Genomic DNA, 17,978 nt, shown 5'->3' with positions numbered 1-17,978 from the left:
CCCCCCTCTTGATAAAATTTGCGATTATAGGTAGTCGCTCAAAACAGTAAACGTGCAAGGGGGTAAATGACCCTCGGTACCCCCCCCCCCCCCTTTTGGAAAACTTTCAGAAAAAAAAAATTTTTTTTGACTATGCTTATGGTCGAAAGACAAAATCCTAGCTACCGAATGACTGAAAAACATGCCACATCTTGATTAGTGAAAGGGATAGAAAGCCTTTTGACAGACAAAGAGGTTATAGGTGGTACCTATAGTGTTAGTACTAGTAATAACTGATGTAAGTAAAAGGAGAAAAAAAGCATGATAAAAAGTTAAAAAACACATAAATTTCGAAAATTGATGAAAGGTCTGGAGAAAAAACTATCACATATCTTGTGAAAAAGGGAGAATTTCTAACCAACAGAAACTCTCAAATTACAATGAGTATTCAATATATGTAATTGTTATGATTACCTAATTTTTTTTTGAAAATTGGATTAAATTCATTAGAGGTTGGGAAGGTTTCTCCCTACGAATTTGCACTATTTTCATTAATAATTTTAGTAAAGATTTAGTTTGAAAATAGGAATAAAATAATTTAGCTCATTATAGGTAACCTTACCAGAAACTCACAGGCTTTTTTCATAAGACAGAAACTTTTAAAAAATAATGCTTGCTGCATAAATATTGCAGCTATCGTTTCCAATTTTATCAAGACTTATTTATGTTTTCTTACATTTAATTTTCTCCTGAGGCTACCAAGCACGAAAGGGCCAGTTTTTTCAAGCAATGACAAACTGACGTACTTGTTTAAATCTTAAGCCCAAGGGCTAAAAGAGATGATTTAAAAATGATAACATTCAAACTTTAGACAAGTCATTGTTTTTTTTATTATCACAGACAAGATATATGCATCACTTAAAACAGAAGTAATGGTTGGTAAATTAGGTTGCTAGATGAAGTAAGTTTACAACTTTATCTTAAAATAACAAAGTATTTAAGCCAAAACTTTCTCTTACATTCCTGGAAATTAAATTTTAAAGATATATGGCTGTATGAGACGATCAACTCTATTATCAAATCATTAAAAAAAGCTGTTCTCATTGCAAGAGAATATTTTAAATTACTCCACAATGACTTTTAACATTTTGATCGGTGATCTCAGCAGTATTGCTGAGTTTTTGAGCTGATATTGATGCAGTCTAATGGATAAAATACAAGAAATTTTTACGTTCAATGATGGGCACTTTCAACGTTTTGATCATTGATATCAGCATTATTTCTGAGTTTTTAAGCGGATATTGATGCAGTCTGGTATATAAAATACAGAAAATTTTTACCTTCGTTGTTGGGCATTTGTGGATCTCTCCAAATTCACCAAAATATACTTTTTGGATGTATCCATTAGTTCAAGCATCATATTAGTTCGTCCACCAGCGACCACATCAGTAAATAATTTAATCAATTCTCAAGTAAAAAAAGATTTTTTTACAACTCCATTCGAGAGACTTTCGTCTCTATTATATGTACAAGTTTTTTTTCAATTTCTGTTTTTACAAATACAGTAATCCTGATGTAACTAGACGTTTCGGTATCTTACAAGGACTGTGGTAAATTCAATGTTCTTATAATGTCATATCCTAAGTAAAGATCTATTGATTAAATAAAATTTAATTTTTTTTTTTTTGTAATCTATACACTTCATAAGTTCGAGAATTTTTTTTCCATTTAAAGAAGAAACAAGAATTTTTAAAGAAAAGTAAAAAAGAATTAATTCAAAAAGACTAAATGCATTAGATAATCATGGTACTTGATTTAATCTGTACAAAGTGGGTAGGTACAAAAAAATTAAAACTTCTTGTGTCATTGAAACATTCAAAATTAAATTTTGAGATAAATATGCTAAAAAGATGCTTCCTCTATCGAATCAAGAGAGAGGAAGCATTCTTTTGTAGCAATGTCTACCTCACTTTTTTAGTGAATTGAATTTCCTTGGCGGAATTAATTTGACAAATAATGAAAATAGGAGAGAAACCCTTTGCCTTAGGCCTGACTACTTGATGAAAATAGAAAAAATTAATTTTCTAAAATGCTCATAAAGATAAAGATAGTTACATATAATTTGAAAAGATCTTAAAAGTATAACTAAAACCAGTCTTTTGAGGTCTGCTTTTGAAATAAAAATATGACTTCTCTCCAGAGACCTTCACTCCTAAGACTAGAGTGGCCTGATCCAATGGATATGTGTTTAAAATTGTTGCTAAAAACCAATAGCTCAAAAATAAAACAATTCTTGTTCAAAGAGTACTCTAACAGGTGACGTTTTTTTCTCGCTCCCTTTTGAGAAAATAAACTTATTAAGTAACGAAAGAGAATTTGTTCAATGAGGCTTAGAATTTTTTTTAAATGATTTAATTTGTAAATCATATTATTGAATCCTTTGAGGAGTAAAATGTAACTCGGACACTCAAAGAGAGAGAGAGAGTTACAGACAGTTATTACATAAAAAATTCAATATTTCTATTGGCTATTCTAGCATAACAAATGCTTCACTTGTATATTCACACAATCTAATGTGAGGGGGGCAAAAATACGTAACTCTAGAAATTTTAAAAGTTTTCTGGGAAAGGCAATTTTGTTAGCCTGCAGTAAGGCTAGTTACACGACCGTTTTAGTAATAGACAAAAGTTAAAAAATCATCAGTGAATTTATTTTAAAAATTTAAATCCTTTAACTGATAATCAAAGACGAATTTAATGAGATCATGTTGCAAAAAAGGAGGAACATAGATCCTCCGCAATGAAATGAAAGAATCAACCCTTAGATTAAAGCAACTTTCAAGCTTGATAAGAACACTCTAATTAGGTCCAAACAGTTTCCCACTTAGTGAAAATGTTTCATAAAACTAAAGTAAGAGTAAAACACCACATTAAAGAGAAATATTTCAAAAATTTCTCACATGCAAAACTGTAATTTAAATATGTTTTAATTGAGAGCACTTAGCTCATTACCGCTGAATGTAAATCAGCTGGTACTTCCATTACGATATTACAGAATAATGCTGTATTTTTGTAAAGTTAATTACCCCTTAAAACGAACATACATATATCTTTCAGAGTCTTTAGCACCCTAGGACAGAGCACCCTTATTTCGATTTGTTGCGCTTGACAGGAAAAAAATAAATTAGAAAATAAAATAACTAAAGTAATATGTGTCTTCGAAAAATTCAGGACTGAGTATATTGGCAATATGTGGCAGTACGATTGTGCGATGTCACCTAATAAGTTGAAGAGAGGATAAACGCAGGTAGGGCTACTTTATGTTTGAATAAAATCAAAATTTGGGAAGAAAAAACTGAAAGTGTTCAATCTGTTTTCTTCAACTAGTCCAAGAGCCTATTATGCTGCATTAATAGGCACTTTCGTTAATTTTGGGCGTTGAAAAGTAATGAAATTTCAAAGGAATGCTATTGTTCAATCGGAATCAATCTTAGAAAAAATGTTTTAACCAGAAACCACTGCACTTTCAATTTTTCTTCTCCATTGACTACTGGACAGAAAATACATTTGTATAAAAAAAACATACAGCATTCTTGAAAGGCTGATAGAAAAAAGAGAAGAAAAATCTCCGAACACCACTTGAAAAAAGTTATCAGGAAAACTTACCAAATCTCACATTTGTTAACAGGGTTCATTTTAGAGCCTAATTTACAATTGTATGCTTTGGCAAATTCAGGTAAATTTGATAGGGTACCCGTAACACGCAAGCTAGCGGGTGAGTGAGTATCCTTCTCGATCTGAAGATTCAGACTTTCATTTGTACTAACAGTGCACCACACCTGAAAAAGATAAAAAATCAATAAATTTAACAATTTATTTTGAATTACACACTTGGTTCTGCGATGGTAAAAGATAAAACAATAAAATATTCGTTTCGTTTATTGTTAATGAATCTTCTCACACCTATTAAATATACTCTAAAGAAGTTTTTTGCACAGTTAGCTGTGAGAACTACGGTAAGTCAGCTGTCTACTTCACAAAATCCTGCTTTGCGCTTGGAATTTTGTAAATTGAGACTTTCTTCCGTAAGGGGTATATGAGGCTTCCAATGCTACACAGACTATACAACAGAGTTCTTACCAAAAGCTCTTCAACAAGTTTTTCTCTAAAACTGCTCAAATTTCTCCTTACTTCTGTGTGGAAGTAAGTTGACAGTGAATGAATTCTATTTGCTGCAAACACTATGAAAAATTACACTAGAGGCTTTACAAGCCTCTTGCGCCCCTTAACCGAAGAGGTCCTCAATTTACAGACAATGTTAGGATGCAAGGTAATACCAACTTCAAAGGTCTTGAGACTTGGAGCAAATGTTAGCTCATCACCTTTTGCTCCCTGTGAGCAGTCCAAGACCAACAAACCAAGGCTTCAGACTGGGATGAAGGGACTTATAGTAACGACTGGAGGCACTACAGTCAAAGTTAGCTATTAAAATAAGCAAGAGGGGACCATTTCAAAATGTGCCTAAGATCTAATGGGCTACTATCAGCTTCAATAAGGGTCCTTCATTCGATCTATTACTACCTGCCGAGCAAGAATGATATGATTCTATCGGGCACCCTACATAAGTTCATGGTTTTGCTCAGCATATGGAATTTTTAGGAAGATAATTTTGCAAAGGAGTTCTAGACTGAATTTGGCATCTTTTACTGCCAATTTCAGCTGAAAATCAGGCTAAACATTGCAATTAGAAACTAATGTTTCTGGCTCATCTCAGAAACAACGCAAGTACCATTAGCTTCCCTACGCAGATTTTAAGAATGAGCCAGAAATAATACTTCTTTGTTGCAAAATGCAGTCCAATCAGAGGAGAGGACCAGTCCTACTTTCTTGGTGCAGTCAGCTGATTGCCTTGTGAAAACCCTCACTTGGAGGGGGGAGGGGGTTAATTTTTTGTCAGGGTCCTAGCTTGTAGCGTTTTCCTCAACATTGAACATGCCTCTTTTATCATTTCTATAAAGACCACTTGTGTATTACAGAGGATGGGGACAGTATTCGAAGTAAAAGCAATTCATTGGTATCTAAAGCGTCAGAAAGAAAGAAAAAAAAGGGTTAAAAACAACAGGATTTAAAAAAGGAGATACGTACCTGTGCAAAACCTAGGAAGAACAATTGTTTAGGGGACAAATTTAAAGCTGGCAATGGCAGCTCTGGAGGATTCTTTGAAGCCCAAGTTTCATAAGCACTGTACGCTGCTCGTAAACCTCCATTGTCAGCAATGTTTTCACCTATAAGGCATTAATTCATGAATTGTTATTGAGTTATTACAGTTTTTATCTTACAAAGCTACACATGATTTGTGTTGAAAAATTGATAGGTGATGAAAACAATCTATAGCTCTTCTTGTCTTCAATAGCTAAACATTCACAGCAATAGGCATAACAAACACTTAGAAATACATGTTTACCCTCTGTGCTAGCCACAAACCAAACGAATAGGATTTACATTATTACAGGTAATCTATTGTAGTTTGTAATTAGAAAAAGCTGAAAGAGTTTTCAGGCATAAAATAGGTGTGCTCATAAGTATTTGGCTGAATCCAAAAATGACCTTAGTATTTCTCCAGCACACGCCAGTTTGACGAAAAATCAAATTTTTCCTCGAAACGCCTATTTTTTCTGATGGTGTTGAATTTCTCAGAAAATCCTCGCAAGATAGTAAAACTGTTGTTATTTTCGGAGTCAGCTCTGAAATTTATGGGAATACTCCATTTGAGATCTTCCCCTCATTTTAGTTGTGGACCTGCGTTGTCATAGTGTGTTTTTCAACGATATTTTATAGGAAAAAATGTTTAGGTAGATCGATTTAGAATATAAGCAGTACTCAACACTTCAACAAATAATTTATGATTCATATAAAGGCATATGTATGTTTTTTATCTTAGTAAATTTTGATATGCTATTCACCCCTCATCACCCTGAGATTCCAGAAACTGGAACAGCAAAATTTTTTAGCTAATTTTAGGCAAATTGAGGCAAATTAGTAACATTCTGTGGGAATGCTTCTTTTGCTAAAAAAAGGAATGTTTTTCTTTAGAAAATCATTGATAATAATCATTCGCAATATTAATGAATATGATAGACATTCAAGAATCAATAATTTTAATGGTGACGTTCTATGAGTAAGGAAAGTTGCAAGAAACAGAGAAATTCATACCTAGAGTACGTTTTCCATTGATGTGTTTTCCAAAAACTTGATAATTCTTATACTGGTCAACAAAACAATTAGCTTGTTTCTTAAATCTACTAATGGTGTCATTTTGCCACCATTGTTTCATGTTGCCGACTGGATCATACTCTCGACCTTGATCATCAAAAGCGTGCGTCAGTTCATGTCCCATGACCACACCAACAGCACCAAAATTAAGTGCTTGATGTTGTTTGGCGTCAAAAAATGGAGCTTGTAAAATACCAGCGGGAAACACCATTTGATTCTTGTTTGGTGTGTAGTAAGCATTTACAGTATGCGGAGCCATACTCCACCTGAAACCATAAAATACGAAATCAAATGAGATAATACATAAGGAAACTTATTTTTATCTAAATGTTCTTTGAATAAGAAATCCTAAAAATTAAGACACATCAACGATAGAAAGACAAAAAAGGGGGGGTAGGAAAAAACTACGTGCAAAGATAGGAGAACTCAGTTACAAGGGAGGGTGTGTGTGTCTGTTTCTTCTTCTAGTCAAAACGATAATTTGGAGCAAAAGCAAAATTATAACTCTCTTCAGTCTTCCTTTACAACGATTCTCATTAATTTCTCATTATGGTCAACCGTGTAATTTCAGTAAATGGATCATTTCTATTCCTTTTTCCATTTTAGCACCAAATTTTGAAACCAAGTAGAGTAGCTCTCACTTTGAACCAATGACATTGCTCACAGAAAAAAATTGAGAAATGCTTAAACCTTGTTTTGTTCACAGGAAAATCCAATCGCTGTACATTCTGTTTCAACATAAATTGATTTGATCTCACATTATTTTGGAAATATTCATCTTCTCGGATAGTCAGATCCTTGTACTTATCATCAAGAGCTTGAGGGTTCATGATGAAATCTGGATAACCTGATTCAACAATTTATGAGAGGAAAAATTAATATGCATACATATATGAGATATTTTACTGTCTTTTAGTTTATAAAGATGAAAGAAATGAAACAATTTAAAAATGATTTTCCAGAAATGGCTTACCATTTAAAAAGAGCACAGTAGTGATTGATAGGAAACTTTTTATTCATCAAATAGTGTACCCAGAGATAAATGTATCCATTTTTTACAAGCTGCACAGCCACAGCTACTGTTGCTGAACTCATGCTCAAAATTAAATCAGTCATTCCCAAAGAAACTTAGGCACCAGAAATGAAAATACGAAAAAAACAGTAAGAACCACTTTAAACAACATGTTGTAAATCTAAGAGCTCTGGGATGTTGAAGAGATTGATGAATTTATCACATTGTTGTTTGCTTTGAGATTAATCATGGGTCCATTACAACAGTTTTTTCTGTTTTCCTCATACTTTCATTTTTGACACTTAAGTCTTTTCTTAAATAACAAATTCAATTATTCTTGTATTTGCAAAAACCTAACATGGCGCCCTCAGGTTACACTTCAGGGGAAATAGAATTTTTTATTGCAGATGATTTTCTTGGAAGTCTCTGAACGTATATTAAAATATACGTTCAGAGACTTCCATTTACTAATTTTACTGAGAAAATGTAAAAGCATTTGTAATTATTATAGGAGTATTAACTCCTCATGCTGTGATGACAATATTAATAAAGACAACTTTAATTGCAAAAGACATCATAATTACCGATCATATCTGTGATTGCATCTACTTTTACTTCTGCCAATTTTAAAGTCTTTTTATCCATCCAATCCAACTTGTGCATATTCTTCTTGAATGCTGTTTTAATGTCATTAATCATTTTTTCTGCCTGCAAAATAATACAGAGATAAATTATGATTTTAAACCACAAGAAACTTTTTTGGAGGGCTATTTTCCCCTAGCATCCCCTCTGTGGAGAGTGCCTCTAGAGACTCACCCCACCAAAATTGCAGGCCTCTGAGATATGTCAACCACCTGGTTATATTAGTTTCTCTTTGCCACGTGTGGCATGATATGTTAGGGAATTCAATCAGAGATAAACCCTTGTTTGGTAAACTTGTTAGACTTACATCTTGACACAAGAAACGACAAGAAATTAAGATAATAGTTATTGCCCAGTGGAAAATTGTAAATCTCCAAAGCTTAGAGTTTTCACTTTAGCCAGTAGCGAGGATAATTCTAGATGATCTTGGTTAATCCTGGGCATGTCCATTATAAGGGACCAGCACTGTCTGGTGGCGACTCTGAGCATATTAGCATAAGACAGTATTCTAGTTGTCCGGTTACTTGCCGAATAATAGGTTATTTTCTATGGCTAACCAAGCTTACATTAATTTCATTTTTTTTGCTAGCGTCATGTTTGCAATCACTTACTTGATACAAATGATAGGCACTAGGCTCTCACTTTACATAAGCAAAATTTCCATAACTTTAATATGTTTTACATGAAATTCTGGTCAGGAAACATGCCTCATGGTGCTTTAATTTTTTACCTGTCCAGAGACCCATTATCAAACATGATTCTAGTGTAAAATTCGGATGCGATCATTCAAATAATTTTTTGCAGAGTTGGGTGAAGTTTCAGAGCAAATCTCTTTCTGACGAACAAACTACTTGAACTATGAAAAAAAATTCATTTCAGTATTGCGATTCGTATTTTCAAGAAATCGGTCTTGAAGACCTTGGGTCATTGCCATTAATCTCTCATTGTGTGGGACCTGATTATGGGAAATTCTGTAGAGACACGTCAGTTTAAATGCTAGGGACACGTTACATAATTTTATCCAAACATACCATAGGTTTGGAATTTTTGTGAAATGTTTCTCTGATATACAAGGCACCGAGCGCAAAACCAATTATGTTGTTGGTATCAGAAACACAATATCTCCAGGGTTCTTCTCCTTCTTCTGAGCCAGACAGCATTTTCCTAAGACCTTTGTAAGCATCCCTGAAAGCTTTTGACAAGTATGGAGTCATACTCCGCACAGTTTGCCAAACAAGATAGTTGTTCAGAACTCTGTAAATTGATAAAAAATTTCAAAAAAATTAGGGAACAGGTAATAACCATAAAAAACAAATTATTCACAGTCATTAATTTTAATGAAACAATTTCTTTGATTGGAATGACTTCAGCTATGACTTTAGAGACTAGGATCAGGCTCTGGAAACTTCAACCAGAAGTTCAACAAACTTCAGTCCTTCCCCATTTCATATCACATGGCCACGGTCAAGCCGTGTGCCAACATAAGTCTGAGTGACCTTGAAAGATGCTTTTGTGACCGAAACATGTTAGAGGAAGAAGGGGGAGAGCTACACTAAAGTTTTTCTGTAATAACAAATCAATTAATGTACAAAACTGACTCATGTATTCATTGTTTCCCTTTAACTGCATATGAAGAACTATCTGTAAAAATGTCAAATGTCAACATCTCTCATTTTTAGGTATAACAGTTTTTTTGAATCCTCAATCCTCTAAGAGTAAGGGGACAAAGTTTCAGACTTATAGTTCAATATTGCAGCGAGTGATGGCCTAAAAGCAAATTATTACAGTAAAAATGGCCGATGTCAATATCCGCTGGGTTTACATTGACATTGGAGAAAGGTGTGATGTGTCGGAGATTAGATTTATTTTTGAGATATTGACAATAATTTGGACATTACTGACTGCAATAGCCGAAAAGATTCGACTATTTTTACCAATAAACCAGTTTCCATGTAAGTTTTGACCTAATCACTTTCATTGTACTCAAAACCTCAAATTTAAAAGGTTCTATTTATTACCAAAATAATACCTAAATACCCTAACAACTTCATAAAAACAGGGGTAAAGCTTTAAACAAATAAGGATACGCAGGGTTCATTATAGAAGGAGAGACAAAAGTTGATAAAAACAAAAACCAAAAAATAAAATACTGCGACTTACATTTTGCCATCTTCGCTTTGTTGAAATTCGTTGATGATGTTTGTAAGATTGGACAGATACTCAGGAGCATAGACAACGATTATTTCAGAAGAATTTACTTTGCGAAAATTTATGGCATTAGAAAAATATTCCTCCCATCTGATCTGAAATGAAAACCAATGAAGGTGGTTAACTAAATACATATATTAACCAAACATTTTCATAACTTTAATCAGCATACATATTAATCTAAACTTCACTTTCTTCTTTCTGATGATCAGTGTTAAGACCTGCAGAGTAGGTTCAGTCTGCCGAGTGTGGCAGCACTTATATGGCCCACCGAGACAAGTTGTCTCTCGAGAAACAAGCAAGAGGGATTTGCCATGGCGCTCACGTAACCTGGTCGTTATTCTGTTCCCTCTATATCACACTCAACGATCAGCTGTTCCTAAATTTCATGGGTCATATCAATCTTTTACAATAAAACTGTTGTACTGATTCATTCCAAAGTTGCAGGGAATTCCCACTACATTACAAGGCAATTCCATGACATTTGCAAGAAAACCGGTGTAACTATTCTCTTGCAACAAAATAAATTGTCCATTAAAAAATGATAACAACTGATGTTACTTGGTTCCCTTTTAAAATTCACTGCTCAACTGTACTCCATAATAGATCCGCCCCTGATTTGAACAACATCTACATTATACTTACAAAGGGCGCTTTGTTTTGAAGTTCTTTGACAGACATCTTATGGTACAGCTTTTCTTCATCCCTGCGATCTTCATCTGGGGTTGTTATTTCTGCAATTCGTGTTTCTAAATCAATCACAGACTGCATTTGTTGCCGCACGCTACTCTCTTCTCCACCCAAAAGTACACCTATCTATTGGAAAAAGTAAACAAAATTAAACAATGGCTTATTTGAGGGAAAAAATTGCAAATTATTTTAGATACCTAAATTTGAATTTTTTGAGAGGGGTAAAATGACTTTCTCATTTGGTGAGAGTAGGATTGAGCAGGGGGGGGGGGGGAACCCCACCATCCACCATCTTTGCATACCTCTGCCTCACACATCACCTCTTCCACGGTACAGACCAATACCTTAATATTACCAAATGCCATCTAAAAGAAAGGAAATTACATGTACTTTGAGTAGGTATGCAAAAGGACTTACCAATTTCCCTACTGGAGTGCTTTTTCCCTTAAAGTAATTCCACTATAGACAATGCTGATAGTAATTTCTACTTGTACAGCATAGGGAGGGCATTGGAGCAAGACAAACTGGCAAGGAAAACACTGATGTCTCCGTAAGCTTGTGTTCGAAAGGCCGGTATTCTTACGGAATCTATCTGTTTGCTACCTCTTACATTCGACAATACAAAAACTAAAATTTCCCAGTTTTCCTTACCTTGGTCATGTATTCGTGCAGCTCAAACAGCAATGTATGATTGGAAGAACTATTAAGGTAGCTATCTCGCGTTGGTAAACTTAAACCAGTTTGGTCTACCTGAAAACATAAAAGTAGTATCTGAAGCAAAAATACAATACTATAAAGATGCATTCGAGTCATAAAACAAACTAAAATAATTTTTTTTGAACAGCAATTTAAAAACAATCTTTTATCATTTTTTTGTCTTCAAGTAAACTTCAAGGACTATTTCTGCACTTGAATCTTGCCTGGCTCAATTCCTCCTTGACCAAAAGTGCCAGGCAACTCTCATTTGAGCCGAATAACTAATTAGAAATTGAAGCTTTGGCCACCTGGTCATAGGGTAAATGTGGCCCAAAACATCCATATATTATTTATTCCAGATCTACTGAGAAATACAGTTTAAGATAAAAGTTTAATATGGCACATACTTTCCCCTGCTCATATACAGTATAATTCAAAGACTTTTCAAAAATTGAAGCTCCTCTCTGTGAGATAGGAGAAAATATCACAAAATGTACATTTGGTACATTGGGAGGCTCTGAAATTTAGTGGGTAGATTCTCATCAATTTTTGTCTCCTCAGGAGAGCCCTGATTAGACGTTTTCCAGCAGAAGAGCTGAGACTCTACATTTCTCGAATTGAGTTTCCCTAGTAATTTTACTTCTGATATTTATTTTATACTCCTAGTCAAAGAGACAAACATCAATTAGGTACTAGTAATTAATGGGAATAAAATAAAAAAATGAAAAAATTAATTTACCTGAATAACATGCCTACTGGAATTTTTATCATCTTCAGCAACCATCCAGTAAAAAAGTCCTCCCATATTGTACTTATTATGGACAATTTGGAGTGTTTTTTGAAGATCCCATTGATCAACGTCAAATTCTCCAGATACGTTCCAACCTCCAATTTTTCGAATGAGTTTGAGAAGAGGTGTTGCTCCCAGTGTTTCGACGGTCTCATTTTTATCCATACAAGAGAGATAGTACTTCTTAGCTTTAACTTCAGCCTCGCTTTTGAGATCAGTAATAGGTTTTTCTGAATTAAGTAAGAGAAACATATCTAAAATTAAGGCTTGAACAATTTTTAGCAGATAAATATAAGTTGTCTGAGGAGATAACTTAATCTAGAGAATTTCAGTCTCTATAGCAACCCATTCTAGGAACTTGAATCATATTTAACACTAATTCTTACGAAAACTACCTTTTCCTATTCCCAAGTTAGTGAAAAGTTGTGGAACTTCTCTTAGTTTTTCTTCGTCCCAATACAATGGACATCACATAAAACATCCAATTTTTGCAGATTGCATAGATCGCTCCTCTTCTTTGAACTGTTTAATTTGTCCACCGGTCTAAAATTATAAAATGCCATATCTATTTAAAAGAGTATCTTCGGTTTTGGTTTTCATAAATTTATGAACAGAGATATTATTTGGTTTCCACATATTTTAGAAACAGATATATTAACGTTACTTACTTCATTTCTAAGTCTAAATTCTTCAGTGTAAATGCGTAATGTGGGTCTTAATCATACAACGGAGAAGAACTTTTAAAAGAAAAAATTCAAACTTACGTAAAGCATTTTTTAAGACTAGTTGTATTTTTTGTTCAAGTTTTTGGAACATTCCCCAAGCTCCTTTGCTATCAGGCAAAGGATTACTGAGACCAAAAGAGCCACAAGCATATTCATAAAAATCATTACAAGGGTCTGCCTCGGGCTTCATTGAACTCAACATTGAGGCTGCAGTTGAAACACAAGACTCCGACAGGCAGTATCCGGATCCTACAGATAAAATAAGAAATTTGTTTTTATTATTGTAATTTAAGAAGAGTTGGAGTACATTTTGTACTTGAAAAAAGTAAGCAAATAGATCACAAGACAGGGTACAAATTTAAGCATTCTGATACATCAACCTTTTTAAAAATTTTATGTAGACGACAATTTGTGCCAGAATAATAACTGATAGTGACTCCAAACCAAGATAATAACGTTTTTATTTAGCATTGGTTTTGAAACATCTGAATTAACGATTTTGGCGGGATTCTCAATTGAGCTATGTTCCTTCCCCACCCTGAGTTTTTCAAAGTATAAAAAAAAAAGCAATAGCTGAACAAAAGAGTCGAGATTGAGGTTGTCATATTTTCATACTGCAGAACGGTCATGGTAATTTTTGGTGTGCACTTAAACTCAAGTGGATTATTGTTTTTTCTATGAGAGGGAAGTTTAAATTTATGCATTAAATGTTGATATCTTGATTGGGAGTTATTTTCATAATTTCCGTTGTAAAAAATCGTGTTAAACATACAATTTTGATGAGGAAACATACATTATCATGATAAAATTCGCAACTTATGTGGAAGTACATTTGGCGACACCTTCCATACTTGGAAAGAGGAAGCAACTTATAAGAAAAGAGGATATAATAACTGATCTTTGACGAAAATTTGAAAAATAAAAAAAAAACAAATGGTGAAGATTACAGAATGATGGGGCCACCAAATCGATTCAATAGACAAATAAATGCTTTCAAGGCTTAATCTCCATGCAGTCGCAGCTTAAGTGTGAGTTGGTGACTACTCCCAAAAGAGTACTGTCGACAAATCCTTTGCCAGGTTTCTACAGGAGAAAGGCTTCAGAAAAGGATCTAACTTGATCTCAAATGATCGATTTCACGATTTATTACGTGCGATTAATGAAATAAGGTTACGATTTAAAAAACATACCTTGTGAAACTAATATACTCTGTACGTTATCATCTTTTGATCCTAGTAAAAAGCCCATAATGATGACCACAAGTAATAAAACTCCAGAGGATACGATGAGACATTTTTCAAGAACACTTCTTGATTTCCATATAGAATAACCCTGTAAAAGAAAATATAGCATCTAATTAAAAATGTAGGAAAAAATAATACAAAAATCAGCGTAGGTAAAGTCGGAGAAAAGTAAAAAGACTAGATCAAAATTAACAATCAAGATGTGAGAATGGTGTACAGTTATACAAAAACAGAATTACAGTATTGAATCAGGATCCATTCGTGTTTTAGTTTCATAGGCAGCATTTTCACCAAATAACTTCGTGAAATTAAACGCTTACTTAGAGCGCACTCAAAAAACAACTCATCACCAAACCAGAGGAGGTTACTTTAACTTCATATCAGTTCGCTTTTAATTTATAGTGTAGTCAATACAAGCTCCCAAATGGTCGAATGGTGGTGTCACCATGAAATGGTAAGCTTACTCGGGGCACACACAAATAAGAGCTTTTCACGAGACGAGAAGAGGTTACTTTGACGTCATGACAGTCTGCCTTCAATTTTCAGTGTAGGCAACACAATCTCCAAAGTGGTAAAATAATGGTAACATTATCTCCTACGTAACAGTCAGACGATTACTGTCGACGAATTTGTTATACTCGCAGACACGATAACTTCTGTTAGAATCGCGTCAATTCATTCAAATTTTTTAATTGCATGCCTTCTGGTCGCCGGAAGAAAAAAAGCATAGAAGAGAAAAAAGAAGGGAGAAGAAGGAAAAGGAAATAGATGAACAAGAGCGAAGGGTGTTAAACAAAACAGAAAGAAGAAGAAAATAATAAAGAGGGGAAAAAGAGGAAGAAGAACAAAAGAGAGAGAGAAGACAAAAAGAACAAGAATAATAAAATGGAAAGAAGAAAAAGAAGAGGAGGACGATGAAGAAAAGAGAAAGAGAAAGAATAAGAAATAGAGGAAAAATGAGAGAGAAGAGGAAGATAAGAGCAAGGGGAAGAGGAAAAATAAATTAGCCCTTTTCAAGAGGGAGAAGATTACACTAAGGCAATGTCAGTTCGCCTTCAAATTTGATGTAGGCAACACGAGCTCCCACGTGGTCGAAAAGTGGTATCATCGTGAAATTGCACATTCACTCGTGGTTTTTTCTTTCCGGTTTCTCTAGTGGATTACAATAAGTGCTTGAAATGAATTGAATATGTTCTCGTTTGAAATGCCGCACTAGTTTGTAAACATAAACAAATAAAAAATATGAGTATGAAAATACTCCATAAATTAGTAACGGTTCCAGTTGCCACTATCTGTATAATACATATGGTATGCGAGGATCTGCTCAAAATGAATACTGACCGCATGATATCTGATGTGCGTGGTCATAGCAGAAACCCCCTCTGTCAAGTGAACTGACCCGAAGCTGCAAGAATCTTCTTCGATCTCGGCATGTTTGTACCGGGTCATCTACATGCAAATAAAAGAAAACACAACATGTATTAACAAAATAAACGAGGAAAAGAAAGAAGGATTACTTAAAAAAATTTTAGTAGCGATTTATTTTACTTTGTAGTTTTCTGTTTAAAAATAAAATTCGAGATTAAATTTAGCGATATTTGTTGTACTCGTGGTTAGGCTGATTTTACTGAAGTCCATTGATTGAACAGAATTTATAGCAGAGAGGTATCAAGTTCTTTAAAAAATCGCATCTTACAAAAAAATTAGTTATTTTTAAGTAGAACAAATCCTGAAAGTTGCATGCGTTTAGTTTTATTTGCGGTGAAAAAGAAGTTGCACGATCTCGAAAACACCGGGGTTCCTTTCAGTGGCGAGGCGTTAATGATCGATTATCGATATTTTCCCAGTTGAAACTGTGATAAAGAATCGATTATTAAGGTGTTCGTTGCAGACACCCTGTTCATCGATCCTTTCCCATAGGTTTAAATGGTAGATCAATCGATATATCGCAAAGCGCGCCACGCCGCTGGTTCCTTTCTGCTGAACGCTGTCCAAGTACCGAGATTCTCCTGGTCGGTGATTTTGGAACGATCGGCAATTGGACTACATTTTGCAATTAGGAGCTACTTACAACTTTTCGCCGATCTGTAAAAACACGTATGCGCATGGGGAAACTGATGGTACATGCGTTGTTTCTAAACTGGGCCATACATTTTAGTTCCTAATCGCAAAACGTTGTCAAATTTATCATAATAAAAAAATGAGAGGTAGTGTAACATTACAAACATGCACAGAGGTGGAGCTCAATCTGGGGTCAGTCTCAGTCAAATTGTCGATCAAAGGGGCCGATTTCCTGTCGCCGCTGAAAATTCTACCGGCTCGCTGCAACGGCCAAAAGCGGACAGACGGCAGGGACATCGTGAGATGTGCGCCTGAAAAAGTAGCATCTGCAACCCGCGTGGCACAGCCGTCACTTTCGAACGACCGACGATAATCCCCGAACGAAAAATATGCGAAAATTAAGGGGCAATAACATCTCCCTTGCAGAGCCGAGGATCCTCGTACCACAAAGAAAACCAACGACAAAACACAGGATTATCAGGACGAAAACTGCGCTACCAAAGTGCGAGAGACCAAGGTGCCTCGAATGTCAGAACATACAGACTCAAGTGCTGGACACATAACTTCTAACCTGCAGTGAGGAGAAAACACCACTAAAAGAATAAGAAATAAGAAACACCGGAACTTAAAAGATGTTAGACACCGATCAAGGTCAGCAACCACTCATACCCCTCTTTCTAGATAAAATTGTCAGTTTCACTGCGTGGTATCACAGGCGGTACTTTTAGAAAACGAATAATCACTACATTTAATGGGTAAGATTGGTACGAGTGATCCAAAAAATCTTTCAACGAGAAATTCGGCACAAATCGAGACCAAAAACCATTTAGGACCAATTAGGACCATTTTTCATTTCTACAGAAAAGTGTCAGTTTCACTGCATGGTATCACAGACGGTACTATCGAAAAATAAAAAAATCCGAAAAATGTCGACTACATTTGATGAGTTAAAATGGAACGATCGATCAAAAAAAACTTTAAAAGAGAAATTCGGCACCAGTCAAGATCAGAAACCATTTCGTTCCCTTTTTCATTTTTAAAACTGTCAGTTTCACTGAATGGTAGGTGTTACAGGCGGCACTTTCAAAAGAGACATTTAAACTACATTTTAAGGGTAAACTTGGCACGATCGGTCGGAAAACACTTTAAAAGAGAAACTCGGCACCAACGATCAGAAACCATTTGGTTCCCTGCTTTTACTACATAAAAATGTCAGTTTAACTGCATGGTATCATAGACGGCACTTTCGAAAAATGCATTATCACTAAATTGAATGGGATGAATTGGCGCTATGCATCGGAAATTTCACTTCAGATCGGAACTAAAAATAAGGATCCCGACAGGACTACGGAGGCGTAAACGGGGAGCATGGCGAATTCGAATTGGACTGAAGGACCAAACGGACGTCGGCAGGAGACTACTGTCCAGCATCCTAAAGGATGCAGCTTTTGCGAGAAGGTTAACTTGGATCAAATTATCGCATGGATACAGACGCTTTGCAATCTACAACGTTCCTCCCTTCTCTCCAAGTCTTGTATAGCACCAACAAATCGAGTGCTGCCAAGTCTCGCGCCGCACAGTAGAACGAGATACACTGAAAAAAAATTCTCGGCGTTTTTACCACGGTCCGTTGGTACCTTTACCATCTCACTTTTTTAC

The 17,978-nt window shown here is 35.0% G+C and overlaps 2 protein-coding genes across 7 annotated transcripts in view; both read right to left on the bottom strand.

Moving 5' to 3' along the window:
• The window catches only part of LOC109041256 (neprilysin-4), a 40,694-nt gene extending 36,911 nt beyond the window's left edge, over nucleotides 1-3,783 (bottom strand). For both annotated transcript variants that reach the window (XM_019057539.2, XM_019057565.2), the window contains exon 1: nucleotides 3,645-3,783. The gene's annotated coding sequence lies outside the window, so the exon portion shown is untranslated. The remainder of the gene's footprint in view (nucleotides 1-3,644) is intronic.
• The window catches only part of Nep3 (M13 family metallopeptidase neprilysin 3), a 36,050-nt gene continuing 18,917 nt past the window's right edge, over nucleotides 846-17,978 (bottom strand). For 4 of the 5 annotated variants that reach the window (XM_072301315.1, XM_019057590.2, XM_019057582.2 and 1 more), the window contains exons 2-14: nucleotides 15,600-15,707; nucleotides 14,205-14,346; nucleotides 13,054-13,263; nucleotides 12,239-12,519; nucleotides 11,455-11,553; nucleotides 10,759-10,929; nucleotides 10,066-10,208; nucleotides 8,937-9,159; nucleotides 7,848-7,971; nucleotides 6,942-7,098; nucleotides 6,192-6,517; nucleotides 5,124-5,263; nucleotides 846-3,817 (exon numbers count right to left, since the gene is read on the bottom strand). In XM_072301315.1, coding sequence (XP_072157416.1) covers nucleotides 3,641-3,817; nucleotides 5,124-5,263; nucleotides 6,192-6,517; nucleotides 6,942-7,098; nucleotides 7,848-7,971; nucleotides 8,937-9,159; nucleotides 10,066-10,208; nucleotides 10,759-10,929; nucleotides 11,455-11,553; nucleotides 12,239-12,519; nucleotides 13,054-13,263; nucleotides 14,205-14,346; nucleotides 15,600-15,707 — 2,301 coding nt within the window. In that variant the 3' untranslated portion in view covers nucleotides 846-3,640. Of the gene's footprint in view, nucleotides 3,818-5,123; nucleotides 5,264-6,191; nucleotides 6,518-6,941; nucleotides 7,099-7,847; nucleotides 7,972-8,936; nucleotides 9,160-10,065; nucleotides 10,209-10,758; nucleotides 10,930-11,454; nucleotides 11,554-12,238; nucleotides 12,520-13,053; nucleotides 13,264-14,204; nucleotides 14,347-15,599; nucleotides 15,708-16,484; nucleotides 17,812-17,978 lie in introns of those variants that run through there. The other variant, XM_019057574.2, reaches the window with a different exon arrangement.

Source organism: Bemisia tabaci, chromosome 6, assembly GCF_918797505.1.
Source record: "Bemisia tabaci chromosome 6, PGI_BMITA_v3".
NCBI lineage: Eukaryota > Metazoa > Arthropoda > Insecta > Hemiptera > Aleyrodidae > Bemisia > Bemisia tabaci.
The sequence above is the reverse complement of the archived record's forward strand: the minus strand, read 5'-3'. Positions and strand labels throughout refer to the sequence as shown.